We start from the raw sequence: 18832 nt of genomic DNA, 5'->3' as shown, positions 1-18832 counted from the left end.
GACCAGGCGGACTGAAGGCCCAGTGTGGGCAGACCAGTCATACTGTAGACTCAGAGAGTGGACCAAGTGGATTGAAGGCCCCGTACGGGCGCACCAATCACACTGTAGACTCAATGTACATGGCTAGATTCGGAGGGTGGACCAGGTGGACTGAAGGCCCGGTGCGGGCGGACCAGTCACACAGTAGACCCGTTGTGCATGGCTGTTCTATTTGTGATATGTTATGAGTATGTTTATGTGTGGTTGGTATTTTGGGGGTAACTCACTAAGCTTTCGGGCTTACAGTTCAGTGTATTGTTTCAGGTACTTCAGGAGATCGTGGCAAGGCGAAGGCGTGATCGTACCGCTCCTCATGTTTTATGATTTATGTGATATGGTTTTGGGGGATACTCTGATGTTTAAACTATTTTAAAAACGAGATGTATGAACTTAATGGTTTTTGAATGAATTAAAATGTTTTAATTTGACTCATTTTTTATGGGTATTACATCGACAGTACAAATTAACCTGCTAACCGGATGAAAATTTTGAATTTCCCCTTTTCAACAAGTCATTTCTCACTTTAATGGTTCAGAAAGGAACAAAAATAAGTTTAAGGACCTTTTAAAACCAAACAAAAAACCTTGTTGGGTTTTTATAACAATAACCCTAATTTTTTTTAATAAACTCGTGTAATAATTATGGAATATATATCTCGTTTTAATTAACATTTACTTCCTTCATTAAATTAAATTCCTCATTAAACAGATATATTTTTGGAAAGTAATATTTATAATGGGGCAACATTATCTAAGACGTAAATGATTGATATACTTTTGGAGGAAAAAAAATCAGGATCATTAAAAAATTTTATATAAAGAAAATACAAATTTAAATTGAGTGAAATTATGGATGAAATTACTCACGAAAATTATTTTGGAATGAATTGTATTTTGTAAGGTATAATAATATGACAAAATTTGAAATGTGTATATTTGTTGTGTAAATTTATAAATTTTATTGTGTAAATTTATAAATTTTATTGTTACTATATAAAGATAAAAAGGTAGGTTAGTATGTTATACAAAAAAATAATAATTTCAACGATTTTTTAAAATCACACCACAATTAACTGGATTATTATGACATAAAAATTAAAAAAAAATCATAATCATCTCTAATATATAAAAGTAACATTTTCGTAGTTAATGTTAATTTTCCAAGATAGTTGATTTCTGTTTTGTAAAAGGTACGTAGTATCTTTTACTGTTTATTTGAAAAGTTTCAGAAAAGTAGTTAACCGATTTCATGTAATTTGTAACAAATACAATCGAAATATATGAATACATATATTTGATATAGGAACAAAAAAATAATCGAAAAAAATATAAAAAGCAAAAGAATGTACTGACCTTCAAGTGCACAACAACGAATGTTTGAAGCAGAGAATGATGATGGAAGTTATAAGCAATAAGAATGATGTTGTAGGAGAAGGTTTGAAGAAAAACAATGATTGAAAATAAGTGTGAGCCACGGATTCAAAGATGAATCGTATATGTATGTGATAATTTGGATATGATTTTTTGGTATTAATGATTTCCTAATAAAAATAGATTTTATATCAATGGTTTACTAATATAAACGGATTTATATTAATGATTGATATTAATGCCTTAATTGAAATGGTTTGTTAGTAATATGTTTTTAAAATTGACCATATTAAAACCTTCATAATCGAAAATTCAATATTTAAAATATGGAAAGCTTTGATTGGAATTAAATACATTTCATTTCAACAAATGTAAGTTATTGTTTGACGATTGGAAAACATTTATTGAAATTAACTACATTCCATTTGGGGAAGATGATGTCAGCAATAAAACATAAGATTGAAATACAATCAAATGTCCAGATTGTTTAAGATGATGTCATAAGGTTTCTATTTTAATAATATTTAGAGATTTGTGACAAAGAAAATCGAAATATATGAAGACATATATTTGATATAGGAACAAAAAAATAATCGAAAAACATATAAAAAGTAAAAGAAGGTATTGACCTTCTAGTGCACAACGACGTTTGAAGCAGAGAATGACGATGAAAGTTATAAGCAATAAAAATGATGTTGTAGGATAATGTTTGAAGAAAAACAACGATTGAAAATAAGCGTGACCCGCTGATTCAAGGATGAATCGTATATGTATGTGATAATTTAAATATGATTTTTTGGTATTAATGATTTCCTAATAAAAATGGATTTTATATTAATAGTTTACTAATATAAACGAATTTATATTAATGGTTGATATTAATGCCTTAACTGAAATGGTTTGTTATTAATATGTTTTTAAAATTGATCATATTAAAAAATTTATAATCGAAAAATCAATATTTAAAATATGGAAAACTTTTATTGGAATTAAATACATTTCATTTCAACGAATGTAAGTTATTGTTTGACGATTGTAAAGCTTTTATTGAAATTAAATACATTGCATTTTGGGAAGATGATGTCAGCAATTTGATCTAAAGGTGAAAAATATAAGATTGAAATACTATCAATGGCCCAGATGGTTTAAGATGATGTCATAAGGTTTCTCTTTTAATAATATTTAGAGATAATGATAGTTGTGCGGTGTGAGAAATAAAGATTTACCAAATAAAAAATAAAGCAATTTGATGAAGGATATTTATTATAATTCACTATATATTTATTATTATAAGACATAAATAAAAATAAATTTATTCTTATATCTGTAACAATATCTCAAACAACTCCTTTGACCTCACAGGCTCACACGCCTCCAAACCTTCAGTGTTTGGATAAAAAGAAATTCAGTGTCTTGTAATGTATTTAGGCAGTTGATGCAATTCAATGAACAATAATACTGATCAACAAAAGATTTAAAATAGCAGTATAAAAAGAAATAGAGATAACATGTGGAGATTTAAGATGAAGTTCGCCTTCTCAGCCTAGCCAAAGTCAACTCCACTCTTAAAAGAACCCAATCTTTGACGACATTCAAGAATCCATAATACGAATGTCTCCATGACTCTTTTAGAACCAACGACCCATAAAAACCCCAAAACCCAAACGCAAAACCAGCCACAATGCCAAAAATGAACCCCTTATTTATTATCTTATCATTATCATCAGATTTTTGTTCAGTAACACCATCTGGGTTTGGGTTTCCACTGTTTGTCTCATCACCAGGGCATACGTTTTTCAGTGGAACCCCACAAAGTGCAAGATTTCCAGCGTACGATGACACGTCAAAGCTCTGTAACTGCGTGCCCTTCGGGATTCTTCCCGACAAGTTGTTGAAGGACAAATCCAACACCCCAAGATTACTCAACTCTGAAAGGCTTGTAGGGATTCCACCAAGAAGGTCGTTTCTCGATAGATCAAGAAAATCCAACTGTCTCAATCGACCGATGTCTTTAGGTATTGATCCAATTAGGCTGTTTCTTGAAAGATTCAAGGCAATGAGAGCCGAAAGACTCGTGATTTCACTTGGGATTTCGCCCGTTAGTCTATTGGAAGAAAGATCAAGGCTAACGACAAGACCCAATGTCTTTTGGTACTCCGATTGCCTTCCTTTCCATTGCAGTAATACTTTAAACACAACCCTAGCTGTGATAATAAGTCTGCTTTGATCCAACCCGATTGCGTTGTACTCAATACTTGCTTGCAGTATCCCTTTCTCCCTCATTATCATCCCCGAAATGTTACTGAGGCATTTCGGTATTTTCCAGGTGATATCGTTAACTGAGAGGTCTAAAATTTGAATGTTCTTGAGCTTACATAAGCTTGTAGGAATGGTTCCATTGAACCGATTTGATGGTAAGCTAAGAACAAGCAACATTGAAAAGCTTTCACCTAACCATTCTGGTATCTTACCCGATATTTCATTTTCTCCAAGATCAAGAAGTAGCAATGAAGTGCAGTTTTGTAAGGACGTAGGCAGCTCCCCGATCAAGCTATTGCCTCGTAAACTCATCATTTTAACAAACTCGAGAGCCCCAATTGAGTCGGGAACTTTCCCGATAAATCCATTGTTTTCAAGGTTGAGAATATTCAGGTTATCAAGGTTGTTCCAGCAGTTTGGAAGCTCTCCCGACAGTTTGTTATTAGAAAGATCAAGGTGGCTTAAACTAGTTAGGTTACACAAGGAAGAAATGGGCCCGGAGAACATGTTGTCATTGAGCTTTAGAGTAACGGTGTCAAGAGGAAACAACGGTAAGTTACCCGAGAAGTTGTTTGAGCTCATATCGATTAAAGGTCGGTTACCAGATATTAAATCCAAATCCGGAATCATGCCATGGATCTGGTTCGAGGAGAGATTTAAGTAACGAATGCCTGGAATTAACGACTCCCAGAACCAACTGGGGACGGAATCATTGATTCCGGCGTTAGATATATCAAGCACGGAGAAGTTCGTTTGAGTTCTTAGCCATCCCGGGAAAGAACTCCCGAGTTTGCAGGATGACAACGAGATGGTTTCGAGTTGAAAAGTAGCAGACCAATCGGAACCGATTTCTAAATCCAACGAATTAAACGACAGATCAAGGAACGTCAAACGAGAAAGATTAGCTACATGTGTTTCAGATATCGTTCCTTGAAAGAAATTCGAAGATGCACCCAAAGACTCGAGCTTAGAGAGAGGCTCTAACCTTTCGGCTAGAGTTCCATTTAAGAGGTTTCTCTCAAAATACAATTCCCGCAAAGAAGCGAAAACAGAAAGATTAGGGAGCAATCCATTGATACGGTTATCCGCCAAATCAAGGATGAAAAGATTCGAGATTTTTTCAAAATTTTCTGGGAAAGATCCGTTCAACTGATTGCGTCCAATGAGCAGTTCCTTGAGAGACGTGAATGTTGTAAAATCAGGCAAAGAACCTGTAAGTTGATTATCATATAAATCCACAACTTGTAATGACCTCTGTGGCCCTAAACCAGAGAGTTTGTCAAAAAAACTAGGAAGATCTTGATTCAGATTGTTCCCAGATAAGACAAGTTCCCGAATGTTGCTCAAATTCCAAAACGAGCTTGGGATACCACCTTCAAGGCCATTGTTGGTCAAATCTAGGGTTTGGAGGTTTTTAAAAGTACCAAATGCTTCCGGAATGATACCAAGTAGCTTGTTGTCAGATAGATCGATGTAAGTAAGGGTGCTACTAAAATTGAATAACCATGGGTATATCATAGAGTTTGGAAGATCGTTATAACTTATATCAACAACTGAAAGAGAATCGGATAAGTTGGTTATGGAGCCAACGAATGATTTGGCAGTGTTATTTGGAAGTAAGCAGTTTGCAAGGTGCAACTCTACAAGGGAGGGCAATCTGATGGCGTTATTTAGTAACCCAACAGATTCACTGAGGTCTATATAACTAAGATTTAGGTATTTGAGAGAGGAAAGACGAGAGAGCCAATTTGTGTTCTTCATGACCACAGGTGTAGCTAACAGATCAAGAGTTTGTAAGTTGGAAAGATTGCCTAATTGAGATGGAAATTCAGGTGAAGTTAACTCGATGTTAGCGAGTTTGAGGTGTTGTAGTGTTTTGAGGGAACCAAGGAAGTTTGGGATACGAGTGAAACTGTTTCCACTCAAATCTAAATATGTCAAAGAATTTAATGAAAGCAATGAAGAATCAATTTCACCACTGAGACCAAGTAATTGTTCGAGTTCATCTGACCATACTGCATGAAGATCAAGTTTAATGACTTGGTCAGTGTTGTTGTTGCATCCTACGCCTCTCCATTTACAGCAATCTCGTGAAGCGTTGTTATTTCTCCATGATTTGAGAAGGGCGTAATCGTCCGTGAGCCCTTTTTTGAATTCCAAGAGTGCCCTTCGGTCACGCTCCACACACCTTGTTTCAGCATAGTTGAGGTTGCTGCATATGAAAATGAAAAGGAAATGAAGGAGGAGATGCATGAGTGATGAATTTGGTTTCAAGAAATTAATTAAAAGGAGTATGAGATTAATAGTGTTGAAGCTCCTAATTAATCATTATGCTATTATTTATAGAGTTATGGGCAATATTGTGTTGTAGATTATAAGATTAACATGGGATAATGACAAAATAGAGTTGACTATGGAGATTCTCCAATTCCAAAATGTCAAAAGGGACATCCTCTTCACAAAACCTTTTTTTTTATTTTTTTTAAACATATAACTAATAATCATGCGTACCTAGGACATATTCCTAGTACCAGAATTCACGTCAATTAGAATGAAACAATGTGTCATCACCTGTGCTTTTAAAAGAAGATGAGTTGTAAGTGGCACGGAAAAACGAAACCCTTTTTGAGGTTTCAGTTTGGCCAATATGTGTAACATTCTACACTGAGAGATTGAGAAATCTGGAAAAGCTAGAGCCTAGAAGACAATTTGTCAAACACTTGGTGGCTGTTTTGCTTGACCTCACACACACCTCAACCATGTGAGGCTTTAATATGCCATGCATAGAATCATGTGCAGATGTGTTACAAGATAGGACCTTCCTCGGATAAAACCACTTCATAATTATACTATATATAGCATATATAAAAGACTCTAAAATACTAAAATAAAAAGAGGAGATCGAATAGAAAAGGAAATTAAAAAATGGTATGTTATACCTTCGTTTGGAATAGCACTAGAATTCATGTCAAGTAGCATGAAACAATACGGGTTAAGTTACCCGAAAATTAATTATTCAAGCTGGTGAGAATTCACCCCTCCCACCGGTGATGCCTCATTGAGGCTACATTAATCTCATCTTCCTTTCAACACTTACATCCTAAACATTTTGGCGAGGTTCACGGATTTCGAAAGAATTTAGAGTACTTGAAATGTAAATTTCGGTAAAAATTGTGTTTGGTTGTCAAAATTAAATAATTATTAATTTTTTGGATTCCATTAAATTATGTTTGTGAGGGAATTGGTCCTTTTTTTTTGGATAAAAGCACGGATTTTAAATCCCATTTTTTTTAATGTTATATTATAAATACAAAATATCTTCTCACCTCCTCTTTATTTACAATAATTCATCAAATTAACCATATTATCATCATCTTTCATATGTCTCACTTATCCACCTACTCACTTACAAGACCCATGTACCCCCCCCCCCCCCCCCCACACAAGCCCATGCCCATACTCCCACCACAGGTTGAAGGGTTGGTCGGGTCAAAGAATGCCCGTACTCCCGCCACAAGTATCTTATGGCCGGAAGCTGAAAGTCTGTGATTGGTATTGTATATGAGTGTTTGACAAAAATAGTTTGAAAACTTTTGATTAGTTTTGTTAAGGGTAAAGTAGTAATTTTGTTATAATAAGCAAGAGTTTTTTTGTTAAACGTTGAAGTAATTTTTGGATTTTGAGTTTTTTATTTAAATTAAAAACTAAAAGCTTCTACCGACAAACAATTTTATTTTTCGAGTTTTTGTCGAAAGCTAAAAGCTCCCCAAAACTTTGTACCGAACACCCTTTAGAATGGATTTATACCAAATTATATAAGTTCCCTTCTATAATTTTCTTATAAATAATTATTTATTTTATAAATAATCTGTAAACATAAATTACATAATTATAATAAAAGTAACTTAACAAAACAACCCACTAGCACCTTGACTGCAAACCCACCTCAAAACCACTGACTGAAAACCTTGGGAAACATTTGATCTCCGGCGAATTCAAAAACTTCAACCAAGCACAACAATCCACCCATTTTTCTTTCAATTTTTTCGAGAAGCAATTGTGGGTCTCACACCAATTTATAATTATTGACAAGTAGATGCCACTTTAAGAAGATAAAGGAAAAAGGAATCGAAAATGAACATTATGAAAATGGTAGTGACGCTGTGGTCTTGTGGAAGCACGACGGTGATGGCGGTGCATGGTAACCGTGGTTGTAATCTGAGGTGGAGTAATATGCCGTGGTGTTACTTACATCTAGTTTGAGTTAATATATTAGCAAGGGTTCATTTTTTTTTAATATGATTCAAGTGTTTAACCGTGAATTCTGGAAAATGGAATCTGTCTTCAATTATTCATGTAGGAAGTGTGTTATCAAGTTATATACTTCCGTTTTGGGTTAATTGTTCAAGTGTATTGTCTAAAGCTCAAATAGCATACGTATTCTATTTTTATTTTTTGGATGTCTTTCACACTGAGTTCTCTTTTTCGGCTGACCTTGACCACTTCAATGAATCAAATTTGTGCTGAATGTTTAATCCTTCTCCTTTATAATCAATAGATAATAATATAGATAGTTAATCTGTTTGTATTTGTTCAATTGTTTGTCAAAGCGGACTGCATTTATACATTAATCACTTCAATTTATGTTTTTTATTTGATGTAATGCTTAATGAATCAAAATGCTCTTCATTGTTTTATGTCCAAACCTTTTTTATAATCAATTCTCTCTCTCTCTCTTTTTTTTTTTTTTTAGTCAAAGCAAATTTGTATTTATCAACTACCATTTGTCTGCTTTGTTCTTTAATTCTCGATCTATGCAAACATATGACGGACAAAGAAAATAATTTGTTTCATTATTAGTGACATTTAATGAAATTTTCATCTTGAAGGGGATCTTTTTTAATTTCTCTCTTTGGAGACTCCCACTCTATGTTTATTTGTCACACCATTAAAGCACCAAGCTGTCCTTGTTCATGACATTAACTCCGTTTTGATAATGTTTGACCCAATAATTGATTCAAAGAAGCCATCGGATATTAAATTATATATTTAACATATCATACAAAATAAGAAGAAAAAAGATTGAATGGGATCTAAATTGTAATGTCCCTTTTGTTTTAGCGAGCAGCCTTTGACATTTTGGATGAGATCTATAGTCTCGCGCTCTTAACAATGTACAAGAGAATATTGCTCATAACTCTATAAATATTGACATTACAATAAATCATAAAATACAGATTACTAGTATAACTTAATACTTGTTTTAACTTCTTCAACAAAAATTCATCAATCATGCGTCTCCCTCTCTATTTGCTTTTCATTTTCATATGCAGCAACATCAACTATGCCCAAACAAGGTGTTTGGAGGGCGATCGGATGGCACTCTTGCAATTCAAACACAGGCTGGTGGACGATTACAACATTTTAAACACATGGAGAAATACTAGCACTTCACGAGATTGCTGTCAATGGAGGGGTGTAGCATGCAACAACGACTCGGGTCAAGTCATTAAGCTTGATCTTCCTGCAGTTTGGTCGAAAGATCTTCAACAATTACTTAGTCTAAGAGGTGAAATCGATTCTTCGTTGTTGTCGTTAAGTTCTTTGACATATTTAGATTTGAGTGGAAATAGTTTCACTCGTATCCCAAACTTCCTTGGTTCCCTCAAGACACTACAACACCTCAAACTCGCTAGGATCGAGTTAAGTTCACCCATGTTACCCTATCAATTAGGAAATCTTTCCCAATTACAAACTCTTGATCTTGCAACTACATCGGTGGTCATTAAGAACACAGATTGGCTCTCTCGTCTTTCCTCTCTCAAGTACCTAAATCTTAGTTATATAGACCTCAGTGAGTCCGTTGGGTTAGTTAATAACGCCATCACATTGCCCTCCCTCGTAGAGTTGCACCTTGTAAACTGTTTGCTTCCGAATACCACTGGCAAATTGGTAGCTCCATCAATGATCACCAACTTATCCGATTCTTTTTCAGTTCTTAATATCAATTCTAACGATCTTCCAAACTCGATGATATACCCATGGTTATTCAACTTTAGTAGCAGCCTTACTTATATCGATCTATCCAACAACAAGCTACTTGGTATCATTCCTAAAGCATTTGGTACGTTTAAAAACCTCCAAACCCTAGATTTGACCAACAACGGCCTCGAAGGTGGTATTCCGAGCTCCTTTAGGAAGTTGAGGGACTTACGCGAACTTTTCCTATATGCGAATAATCTCAACCAAGACCTTTCCAGTTTTTTCGACAACCTTTCTGGCTATGTAGGGCCACAGAGGTCATTACAAGTTCTTGATTTATCACAAAATCAATTAAGCGGTTCTTTGCCTGATTTCACAATATTCACAGCTCTGAAAGAATTCTATATTTTTGGAAATCAGTTAAATGGATCTTTCCCAAGAAGATTCGAGAAAATCTCGAATCTTTCAATCCTTGATTTGGCAGACAACCAAAATCAACAGATTGATCCCTGATCTTTCAACTTTCGCTTCATTGCGGGAGTTGTATTTTGAAAGAAACCTCTTAAATGGAACTCTAGCCGAAAGGTTAGAGCCTCTCTCTAAGCTCGAGTCTTTGGGTGCATCTTCGAATTTCTTTCAAGGAACGATATCTGAAACACATGTAGCTAATCTTTCTCGTTTGAGATAGCTTGATCTGTCGTTTAATTCGTTGGATTTAGAAATCGGTTCCGATTGGTCTGCTACTTTTCAACTCGAAACCATCTCGTTGTCATCATGCAAACTCGGGAGTTCTTTCCCGGGATGGCTGAAAACTCAAAAGAATTACTCCGTGCTTGATATATCTAATACCGGAATCAACGATTCCGTCCCTAGTTGGTTCTGGGGGTCGTTGATTCCGGGTATTCGTTACTTAAATCTCTCCTCAAATCAGATCCATGGCAAGGTTTCGGGTTTGATATATGGTAACCAACCTATAATTGATTTGAGCTCAAATAACTTTTCGGGTAACTTACTCTTGTTTCCTCCTGACAGTGTTACACTAATGCTCAACGACAACATGTTTTCAGGGCCGATTTCTTTCTTGTGTAACCTGACTAGCTTAACCCACCTTGATCTATCTAACAACAAACTGTCTGGAGAGCTTCCAAACTGTTGGAAGAACCTTGGTAACCTGGTTATTCTAAACCTTGAAAACAATGGATTTACGGGGGTAGTTCCTGACTCCATGGGGGCCCTCAAACTGCTCGATATGATGAGTATGAGAGGCAATAGGTTGACAGGGGACCTGCCATCCTCCTTGAGAAATTGCATGTATCTACGACTTCTTGATCTTGGAGAAAATGAACTCTCTGGGAAGATACCAGAATGGTTAGGGGAAAGCTTATCAATGTTGCTTGTTCTTAGCTTACCATCGAATAGGTTCCATGGAACCATTCCTAGAAGCTTATGTAAGCTCGAGAATATTCAAATTTTGGACCTCTCTGTTAACAATATCTCCGGGAACATACCGAAATGCCTCAATAACGTTTCAGGGATGACTATGAGGGAGAAAGGTTCCGCACGTGCAAGTATCGAGTACAATTCGATTGGGGTGGAACGAACCAGGCTAATTACCAGACCTAGGGTTGTGTTTAAAGTATTACTGCAATGGAAAGGAAAGCAATCAGAGTACCAAAAGACATTGGGTCTGGTCGTTACCCTTGATTTATCTTCCAATAGACTAACCGGAGAAATCCCAGATGAAATCACGAGTCTTTTGGCTCTTGTTGCCTTGAATCTTTCAAGAAACAGCTTAATCGGACCAATACCTGACAACATCGGTCAATTGAGACAGTTGGATTTTCTTGATATATCGAGAAACAACCTGGTAGGCGTTATCCCAACAAGCCTTTCACAGTTGAGCAATCTTGGGGTGTTGGATTTGTCGTTCAACAGCTTGTATGGAAGAATCCCGAAGGGCACGCAGTTACAGAGCTTCGAAATGTCATCATACGCCGGAAATCCTGCACTTTGTGGGGTTCCGTTGCTGAAGTTATGCCCCGGTGACGAGTCAGGAAGTAGAAACCCAGATGTTGCACATGAACAAGAGTCTGAAAATGATAAGCTAATAAATAAGGGGTTCCTTTTTGGCATTGTGGGTGGTTTTGCCTTTGGATTTTGGGGTTTTTATGGGACATTGGTTCTCAAAGACTCATGGAGACATGCATATTATGGATTTTTGAATGTCGTTAAGGAATGGGTTCTTCTAAGGCTAGAGTTGAGTTTCGCTAGGCTCCGGAGGAAAACTTCACCTTAAATATACACACGACATACATGTGTTTTCGTGTGGCGTTGTTGAAAGTTTGTTACGTTTGCAATCTTGTTACTTGTATAGGTAAAAGTAGTTCTAATATATTTTATGTCCAACACACATTCCATTTCCTAACATCCTTCAACTTGATGCGTCTACTAAATTTGGCTACTCTTCATAAATATTTGGATTTTAACAAGAAAAACAAGCTATATATATATATATATATATATATATATATATATATATATATATATATATATATATATATATATATATATATATATATATATATATTAGGGGTGATACTAGTAAACATATGAATGTTATCATGAAATTGGCCATTGATGTGATTTAATAGAACAATCGTGTGAATCTAATAGAAAATTTAAAATAGTAAGATAGAAGGAATACAAATGAACGACACCAGAATTCATATCAATGATCATTATTATACAATGTGTTGTTGTAACAAAACAAGCAACGAGCTTATGCATACCAAACATTTTATCTACAAGCTTAGGCCATGTTGTTGGATGAGAGGAACGTCGCATAAATAGGAAGAACATAGGGTTCAAAAGACCGATAATCTTGGCATATCAAAGAAGTGAAAGCAGAAAGATCAGGGTATGGTTATCCGCCAAATCAAGGATCAAAATATTTAAGATTTGCTCGAAATTTAGGCAAATAATCATTCAAATGAATGTTTCATTACTCCGTGAATCTCATTCCCTCTAACCCCATGCTTTTTCATTCTCTGCAAGACCCTCTTTTGTTCATTCCATTCCTCCTGATAGAAATTACATCAAATCAAATCATATAGAAATTATGTGTTGTGTTTTTTCTTCGGTTTGTAAGAACTTCCAACTCCATTTAGTTTATCAGTACACGATTTACCTTTTCAACATTTTTACAGTTTGACATGCACATGAAGCGTTTGATGCAATGCTTCAGTGAAAGCTTCTTTTGAATTTTTTTTCTTTTTTAAAAAAAATGAAACTTACACTGATTTAAAGGAGCATATGAAATGAAATCTCTTTAATTATCACCAGTATTGTAGCCTTGATTCCTTCATCCACTATCACCCAAACTTATTGAACCCCTTTTGTGTGTAAAATACATGTTGAAACACCTTTGAAGAGACGGGTTTTTTTTCCTGCACTTTTAGCCCTCTAATACACCGTGTGAATAACACAATTTTAAGCGGATTAATATGTGCACTGAAAGTTTCTCAAGAGACGTTTAAGTCCTAATAAGATCAAAAGTGGAAAACATAGACTTGTAGGTATAAAATAATAAATAAGAGGTATTACATTTACACATACTGAATAATGGATCTATTAGCTTAGGCCATGTTGTTGGATAAGTGGAACTGTGGTAGGCCAACAAGGAAGCACAAATGGGAAGAACATAGGGCTCAAAAGACTAATAATCTTCACATCTCGAAGAAAACATGGTAACTTCAAAATCTTGTTCCTCATGTTGTATTCAACAATTCTACACGAGGATCGACACCAAAAGAAAACAATATCTTGATCAAGTGGATGAGGTGAAAGCAAACCCATGCAATCCTTGTTAATTGTTTCAACTGTGGATTTCATTTCATCCAAGTGAACTTTATGCAACAACAACCACTCACCACCATTCTTGAGTTCCCACACTCTGTAATTCGTATCATCCCATGAAAAATTAGCATATCTAAGACAACCAGCAGACTCCCCTAAGCAATATTTAAGAGCCCATAACGGCTTTCTTATCTCATGTGGAAGCTCAATGGTTCTACATTCACCATTATAAGGATCATAAGTGAAAATACCACAGTTTGAAAGAGTATCCCAATGAAGTAATCCATCACAAACTACAGCACTAGGACACCTGTAATTCCATCCATAGAACAATTCATGATCTGAAGTCGAACTAGACATGAAATACTCCTCAGTCCATTTCCCTAATATCGAACAAAAGATTTCCAATTTCAATGTACCTGAGAGTTGCATAGGTGACTCACACTTAACTACTTCAATTCGAACCACTTTGAAGCTTGTTTTCCTATCATCATTAAATGAATATTGGGGATTACATATAAACCCAGTGTAAACTGTTTTAACATTACTAGGAGGGGGAGGAAGAGAAATCCATTGCTTTGTTAACGGATTACAAACAAAGTAAACAATTGGGCGACGCATAGCAGCACAGCATAAAACTAATCCGTTGTTTGAAGCTAGGTACTGAAAAGTTTCTTGGTTTTGTTGTTCAGAATCAGAAGCAAGAAAAGATAAAGAAAACCCTGGAGATTCGAAAATGGGGAATCCGAAAGCAATATCGATGCCCATTAAGGAAGGACGAATCATGTTATGGAACGTAGGTTTCGATTGATAATAAAGAGCAAAAGAATTGTTGATTTGATGATGATTCAAATAACAACGTACGAAATATGAAGTGGAAATCAAAGAGCGAAAGCGTATTGAGACGCACTTACAGAAATTGGCTGGCTTTATAGGGAGACGAATTAGGGTTTCGATTAAGAGCTCGTCGGTGAGCTTATCAAACACTGATGATGAAACTGATTCCACACTCTTTTGTTTTGGAAGTGAAGAGCCGTCGAACATCACTTCCAACTCTGCCATACGACCACCACCTGAACCGCCCTGTTCGTCGGAAAATCGCTGATTTCCGTTACCGACAAGTCAAATATAGATTGCTATGGAAGGCTACTACGATCACCGGTAGGTTAATGAATTTTCGAGACAAAAGTGGAATTAGGTCTTTCTAACGGGATAATGTTATCTGTATATCGTTTAAACTTTGGTTTTAAAAGATAGGAAATCTTCAGGTCTTAAAATTTTGTTTCCGTTTACATTTTAGTTCTAAATTAATTTTTGTTTACGAAAAAGTCTTAAAAACCAGTAAAAGTTTGTATTTTGCTATTTTTGACCGGTTGGAACTGGTAACAAATTAATTTGGTATTATTTCGTAAACTAACCTAAAATTTTGAGACTTTTCTACAAACAAAAATATTATGAATTTTCTGCAAACAAAAACCTTATTATTATTATTATTATTATTATTATTATTATTATTTTATTAAAAATATAAATAAATATACTGTTTTTTAAATTTGTTTTTATTAATATTGTTAATAATACATATAAATACGTTTAAATGAAATATATATATATATATATATATATATATATATATATATATATATATATATATATATTAAAAACATTTTTTAAGGGTGAAGGTGGAACGGATGATAATGTTTTAAGCATTGATATCATGAATGTCTACTTGTATATTCTCACTTTGTATATGATCATGTCACATTTGTTATTATTTTTTTCAATTCAAAAGAAGTTGTATATTTGTAAAATTGTTTATAAATAGTTTAAGGTAGAAGAATTTCTCACTTTGTATTCACGATCGCTGGTTGTTAGGTCCGATCCATTTTTACGCGATGTTATTCCATTGACGTATTCACAATCGTTAGCTGCTAAGCCCAATCCATTTCCATGCGATACTCTACCGCATGATGCTCGATTTGTTTCACGCGATGCTCTCCTGCGTGACACTTTCATGATTGATGGCCGCTAAGCCCACTCATAAGCAGCGCAATATAAGTCGTGCACCATAAGTCATGCATTATAAGCCTAAGTTGTGCTTAGCACTATACATTTGATTCTTCTTCTCTTACAAAGATCAACAAAGACAACCAACACGGTCTTTTCCTCTGCTCCGACAATCAATAACATTTCTCATATTATATACCCAGCAGGGGTGGCATGTGCTACCCCTCAAAAAATCATGGATACTGTACAATTTTTTTTTAAATGTTTAGTTTAAGTTTCTACAACTTCCAGAACTTGTGGTGTTTCTATTTAGCTTAATTTTGAAGTCTAAAGAGGCTAAAACCCCAATTATGTCCATCAAATGTCTTTATGAAATATATGGGTCCATTGACTCCATTAAAATGCAACGATTGAGGGAGCATATCCTTATTTGTTTATTTGAAGGAGTGGTTACATATTATAAGTCACAAACCCCACTTATTAGAATTATAAGAAATATAAATACATGTCGATTGAAGTTCCATGTGTGTTTGGCGTTGGAATTATAAGGAAATTTGAAGAAGTGTCATGGTTTGTGTCAAGTGAAATAATTTTTTTTATTTAAATTTAAAATATTTTATGGGCAATATTTAATTGAGTATACATCTTGTACAAATCATTATATGTCGTGTTTATTGAGTTTTATTTTCATGTCGTATCGTGTTAATTTTTTTGTTAAAATTTGAACACGAACACGACACAATACAACATTGGCCTCGAGAGGCGGTCCACTCAGACTAAAGGCTTTTGTGTGTGCATGCATTGTATGTGTATTGTGGTATGTGGTATTTTGGGGGAACTCACTAAGCTTTGGCTTATAGTTGTGGATTAAATATTCTTTTCAGGTACTATTGGTGATCGTGGGAAGACGAATGTGTGATTGTACACACTCATTAGCAACATTGGAGATTCCATATTTATTATATTACTCTGATTTTCAAACAATTGTATTTTGGAACAAATAAGTTTTCTTAAGTTGGTTTTATGAAAATGGTGTTTTATCTTAAATAAAAATGAAAAAATTGGTTGTGAAAATGAGATGTTACAATGAAGAAGTTCATATTGACGACATTAAACATAGCAAATGAAAAAGGTGTGACATGTTGCTCAAACCGAATCCGGCTAAAACGATAGTTCAGGTATGATTAGACATGCGCAAAGATGTAAAAAGAACCCAAAAAATTTAGAAAAAAAATTAAAAAACCAAATCACTTTCAATTTCAAAAAAAAAAGAAAAAAAAAATAGAGATAATAGTATTGACACTTGGAAGCATGACGAAAAAAAAAAAACTTTGTTAAAGTTATTTTTTAATTGCATCCAAAATTGGGTAAAAAAAATCAAGAAAGTCAATTGTGGACAACATTGATGAAATTTTGAAAGACGATGATGTAGCGAAAGCTTTGGAAGATGTGATAAACAATGAATGTGTTAAAAAATCAAACCAAAATATAGCAAAACAAATTATGTTTTATTTGTTCAAGTATCACTACCAACAGTGTACACCATTGACCATTTCATGACCCTTGTGCTCAAGTCTCAAACATTTTATTAAATGTTATTAAGTTTTTCACATAGACACAATTATTTTTAATTTTGTTATTTAAATTTTGATATTTTTTCAATATAACTTTATCACTTGTCTGTTTTTCATATAAATAATTTTCTTGTGAATGCATATTTTTTCAATATAACTATAATTTGTAAATGTAAAATGTTATTCGGGTTTATTCGGGTTAATCAGATTTTTTCGTGTCTGTTGGGTTCTTAATTATATTGTAAATATTATTCGGTTTATTCGAGTAAGAACCAAATCGAACCGATTACCACCCGAACCAAACCGGACCTGTATTAATTTGATCTGTTCGACTTCGTTTATTTCAAATAGTCTTATTCGGTTTTTGGTTTTCAATCCGGATAACATCCCTTATATATTTGTATCAGATTTAAACCTAAATGAAGTTACCTAAGTCCATCCATAAAATATATTAAGCATAGTAAAAAATTATTAAATTTAAAAAATGATTTGACGATGCTGAAATATATGGAGGGTCGAATTATTAAATTTAAAAAATGATTTAATGATGCTGAAATATATGGAGGGTCGGCCAGAAATGTAACGCCCGTGTTTCTAGGCTAGACATTAATATTGACATAATGGTCTAGGTTAACCTTTGTAACTCATTTAGAAGAAATGAAAAGGAATTATGTGAATATTATGTGAATTATGTGTTTTATGCTTAATTATTAGGGTTTAATTAATTAAGAATAAAAATGAGCGTCAAAATTAAATATTAGATAAAACTGATATCTATTAAGAAACATGAAGTGGGCGTGACAAGGATTACGGATATATAAAGAATGCCGAAATCCGAGTTATAACGAAGAAGTTATGACCTGTCGAAGTTTCACGATAAACCGGCACGGTGCCGAATGTCGTAAAAAGTGAGTTTCTGATAAACTACTTTTTAGCCTTAGTGATCTAAACGAGACTTGTAGTGTTCGTTAAACCGAGAGTAGGTATAAAAAGAACGTCCAAATCTGACTTCGTATGAGGAAGTTATGATTTTTCGAAGTTTCAGCTTAGCAGTAGACAGCTAAAAACTCGAATTTTAGATCGAGTGATTTTTAGCCGACACGACCTAAACGAGAATCAAGGTCTCGTGAATAGTAGCACAATGGTAAAAAGACAAACGAAAACGGACGTCGGATGAAGAAGTTATGAATTTTTAACGGATTTCCTATCCCGGTCTGTTAAAAATAATAATATAAAAATTAAAGTCAAAATTAGCCGACGAAGTCTAAACGAAAGTTGTAGAGCGTAATTTTACCTACGCGTGCATATAAAGAACGTCAAAAACGGAGCTCGTATGCGAAAGTTATGGATTTTAGAAGTTTTGGCGCGAAAATCGAGGAATAATGCCAAAACCGGGAATTTTTGCACACGTGGACTTCGGCCACGTGTCCTCGCTTCGCAATCCGACGCGTGTCCGGAACCTGCTGAGTCACCGAAGCCACCTGGCGAGGCGTGTCATGCTCTTCGCGAGTCCGAGGTTCGGTCCAATAGGAGGCTGCCCCGTGTCCGATCTCGGTGTGTCATCAGCAACGTGTCCGAACCGAGGAAGCTGTCCGAAGCGGTCCAATCAGAAGCCTCCAGCGAGGCCCTCGCACGCGCAGCCCATGTGCGAGCACCTGCGCACCCTCGCCTGCGGACGCCACCTCCTTAGCCGACCTTCGGATCCCACTCCTATAAATAGGAGCCTTGCGAACCCTCCCGGGTAAA

At 35.0% G+C, this 18832-nt stretch overlaps 4 protein-coding genes across 4 annotated transcripts; 2 read left to right on the top strand and 2 right to left on the bottom strand.

Moving 5' to 3' along the window:
• Positions 1-2927: 2927 nt before the first annotated feature.
• On the bottom strand, positions 2928-5921 carry LOC145111541 (receptor-like protein EIX2). The gene has a single exon (XM_079047805.1). It carries the CDS (start codon positions 5919-5921, stop codon positions 2928-2930), a length of 2994 nt encoding a protein of 997 aa, XP_078903931.1.
• Positions 5922-8960: 3039 nt separating this feature from the next.
• LOC145111540 (receptor-like protein EIX1) lies at positions 8961-10163 on the top strand. Its single transcript, XM_079047804.1, has one exon. The coding sequence runs from the start codon at positions 8961-8963 to the stop codon at positions 10161-10163; it is 1203 nt and encodes a 400-aa protein (XP_078903930.1).
• A 712-nt stretch (positions 10164-10875) lies between these two features.
• LOC145111539 (receptor-like protein EIX2) lies at positions 10876-11946 on the top strand. The gene has a single exon (XM_079047803.1). The coding sequence runs from the start codon at positions 10876-10878 to the stop codon at positions 11944-11946; it is 1071 nt and encodes a 356-aa protein (XP_078903929.1).
• Positions 11947-12357: 411 nt separating this feature from the next.
• On the bottom strand, positions 12358-14732 carry LOC145116785 (F-box protein At3g26010-like). The gene is made up of 2 exons (XM_079053103.1): positions 12945-14732; positions 12358-12730 (listed from the first exon to the last, which is right to left on the bottom strand). The coding sequence occupies exon 1, from the start codon at positions 14565-14567 to the stop codon at positions 13281-13283; it is 1287 nt and encodes a 428-aa protein (XP_078909229.1). The 5' UTR covers positions 14568-14732; the 3' UTR covers positions 12358-12730; positions 12945-13280.
• Between the last annotated feature and the right edge of the window lie 4100 nt (positions 14733-18832).

This window comes from Lactuca virosa, chromosome 5 (assembly GCF_052849685.1).
Source record: "Lactuca virosa cultivar CGN04683 chromosome 5, Lactuca_virosa_CGN04683_v6, whole genome shotgun sequence".
Lineage (NCBI taxonomy): Eukaryota > Viridiplantae > Streptophyta > Magnoliopsida > Asterales > Asteraceae > Lactuca > Lactuca virosa.
This window is presented reverse-complemented; position numbering and strand designations above follow the sequence as displayed.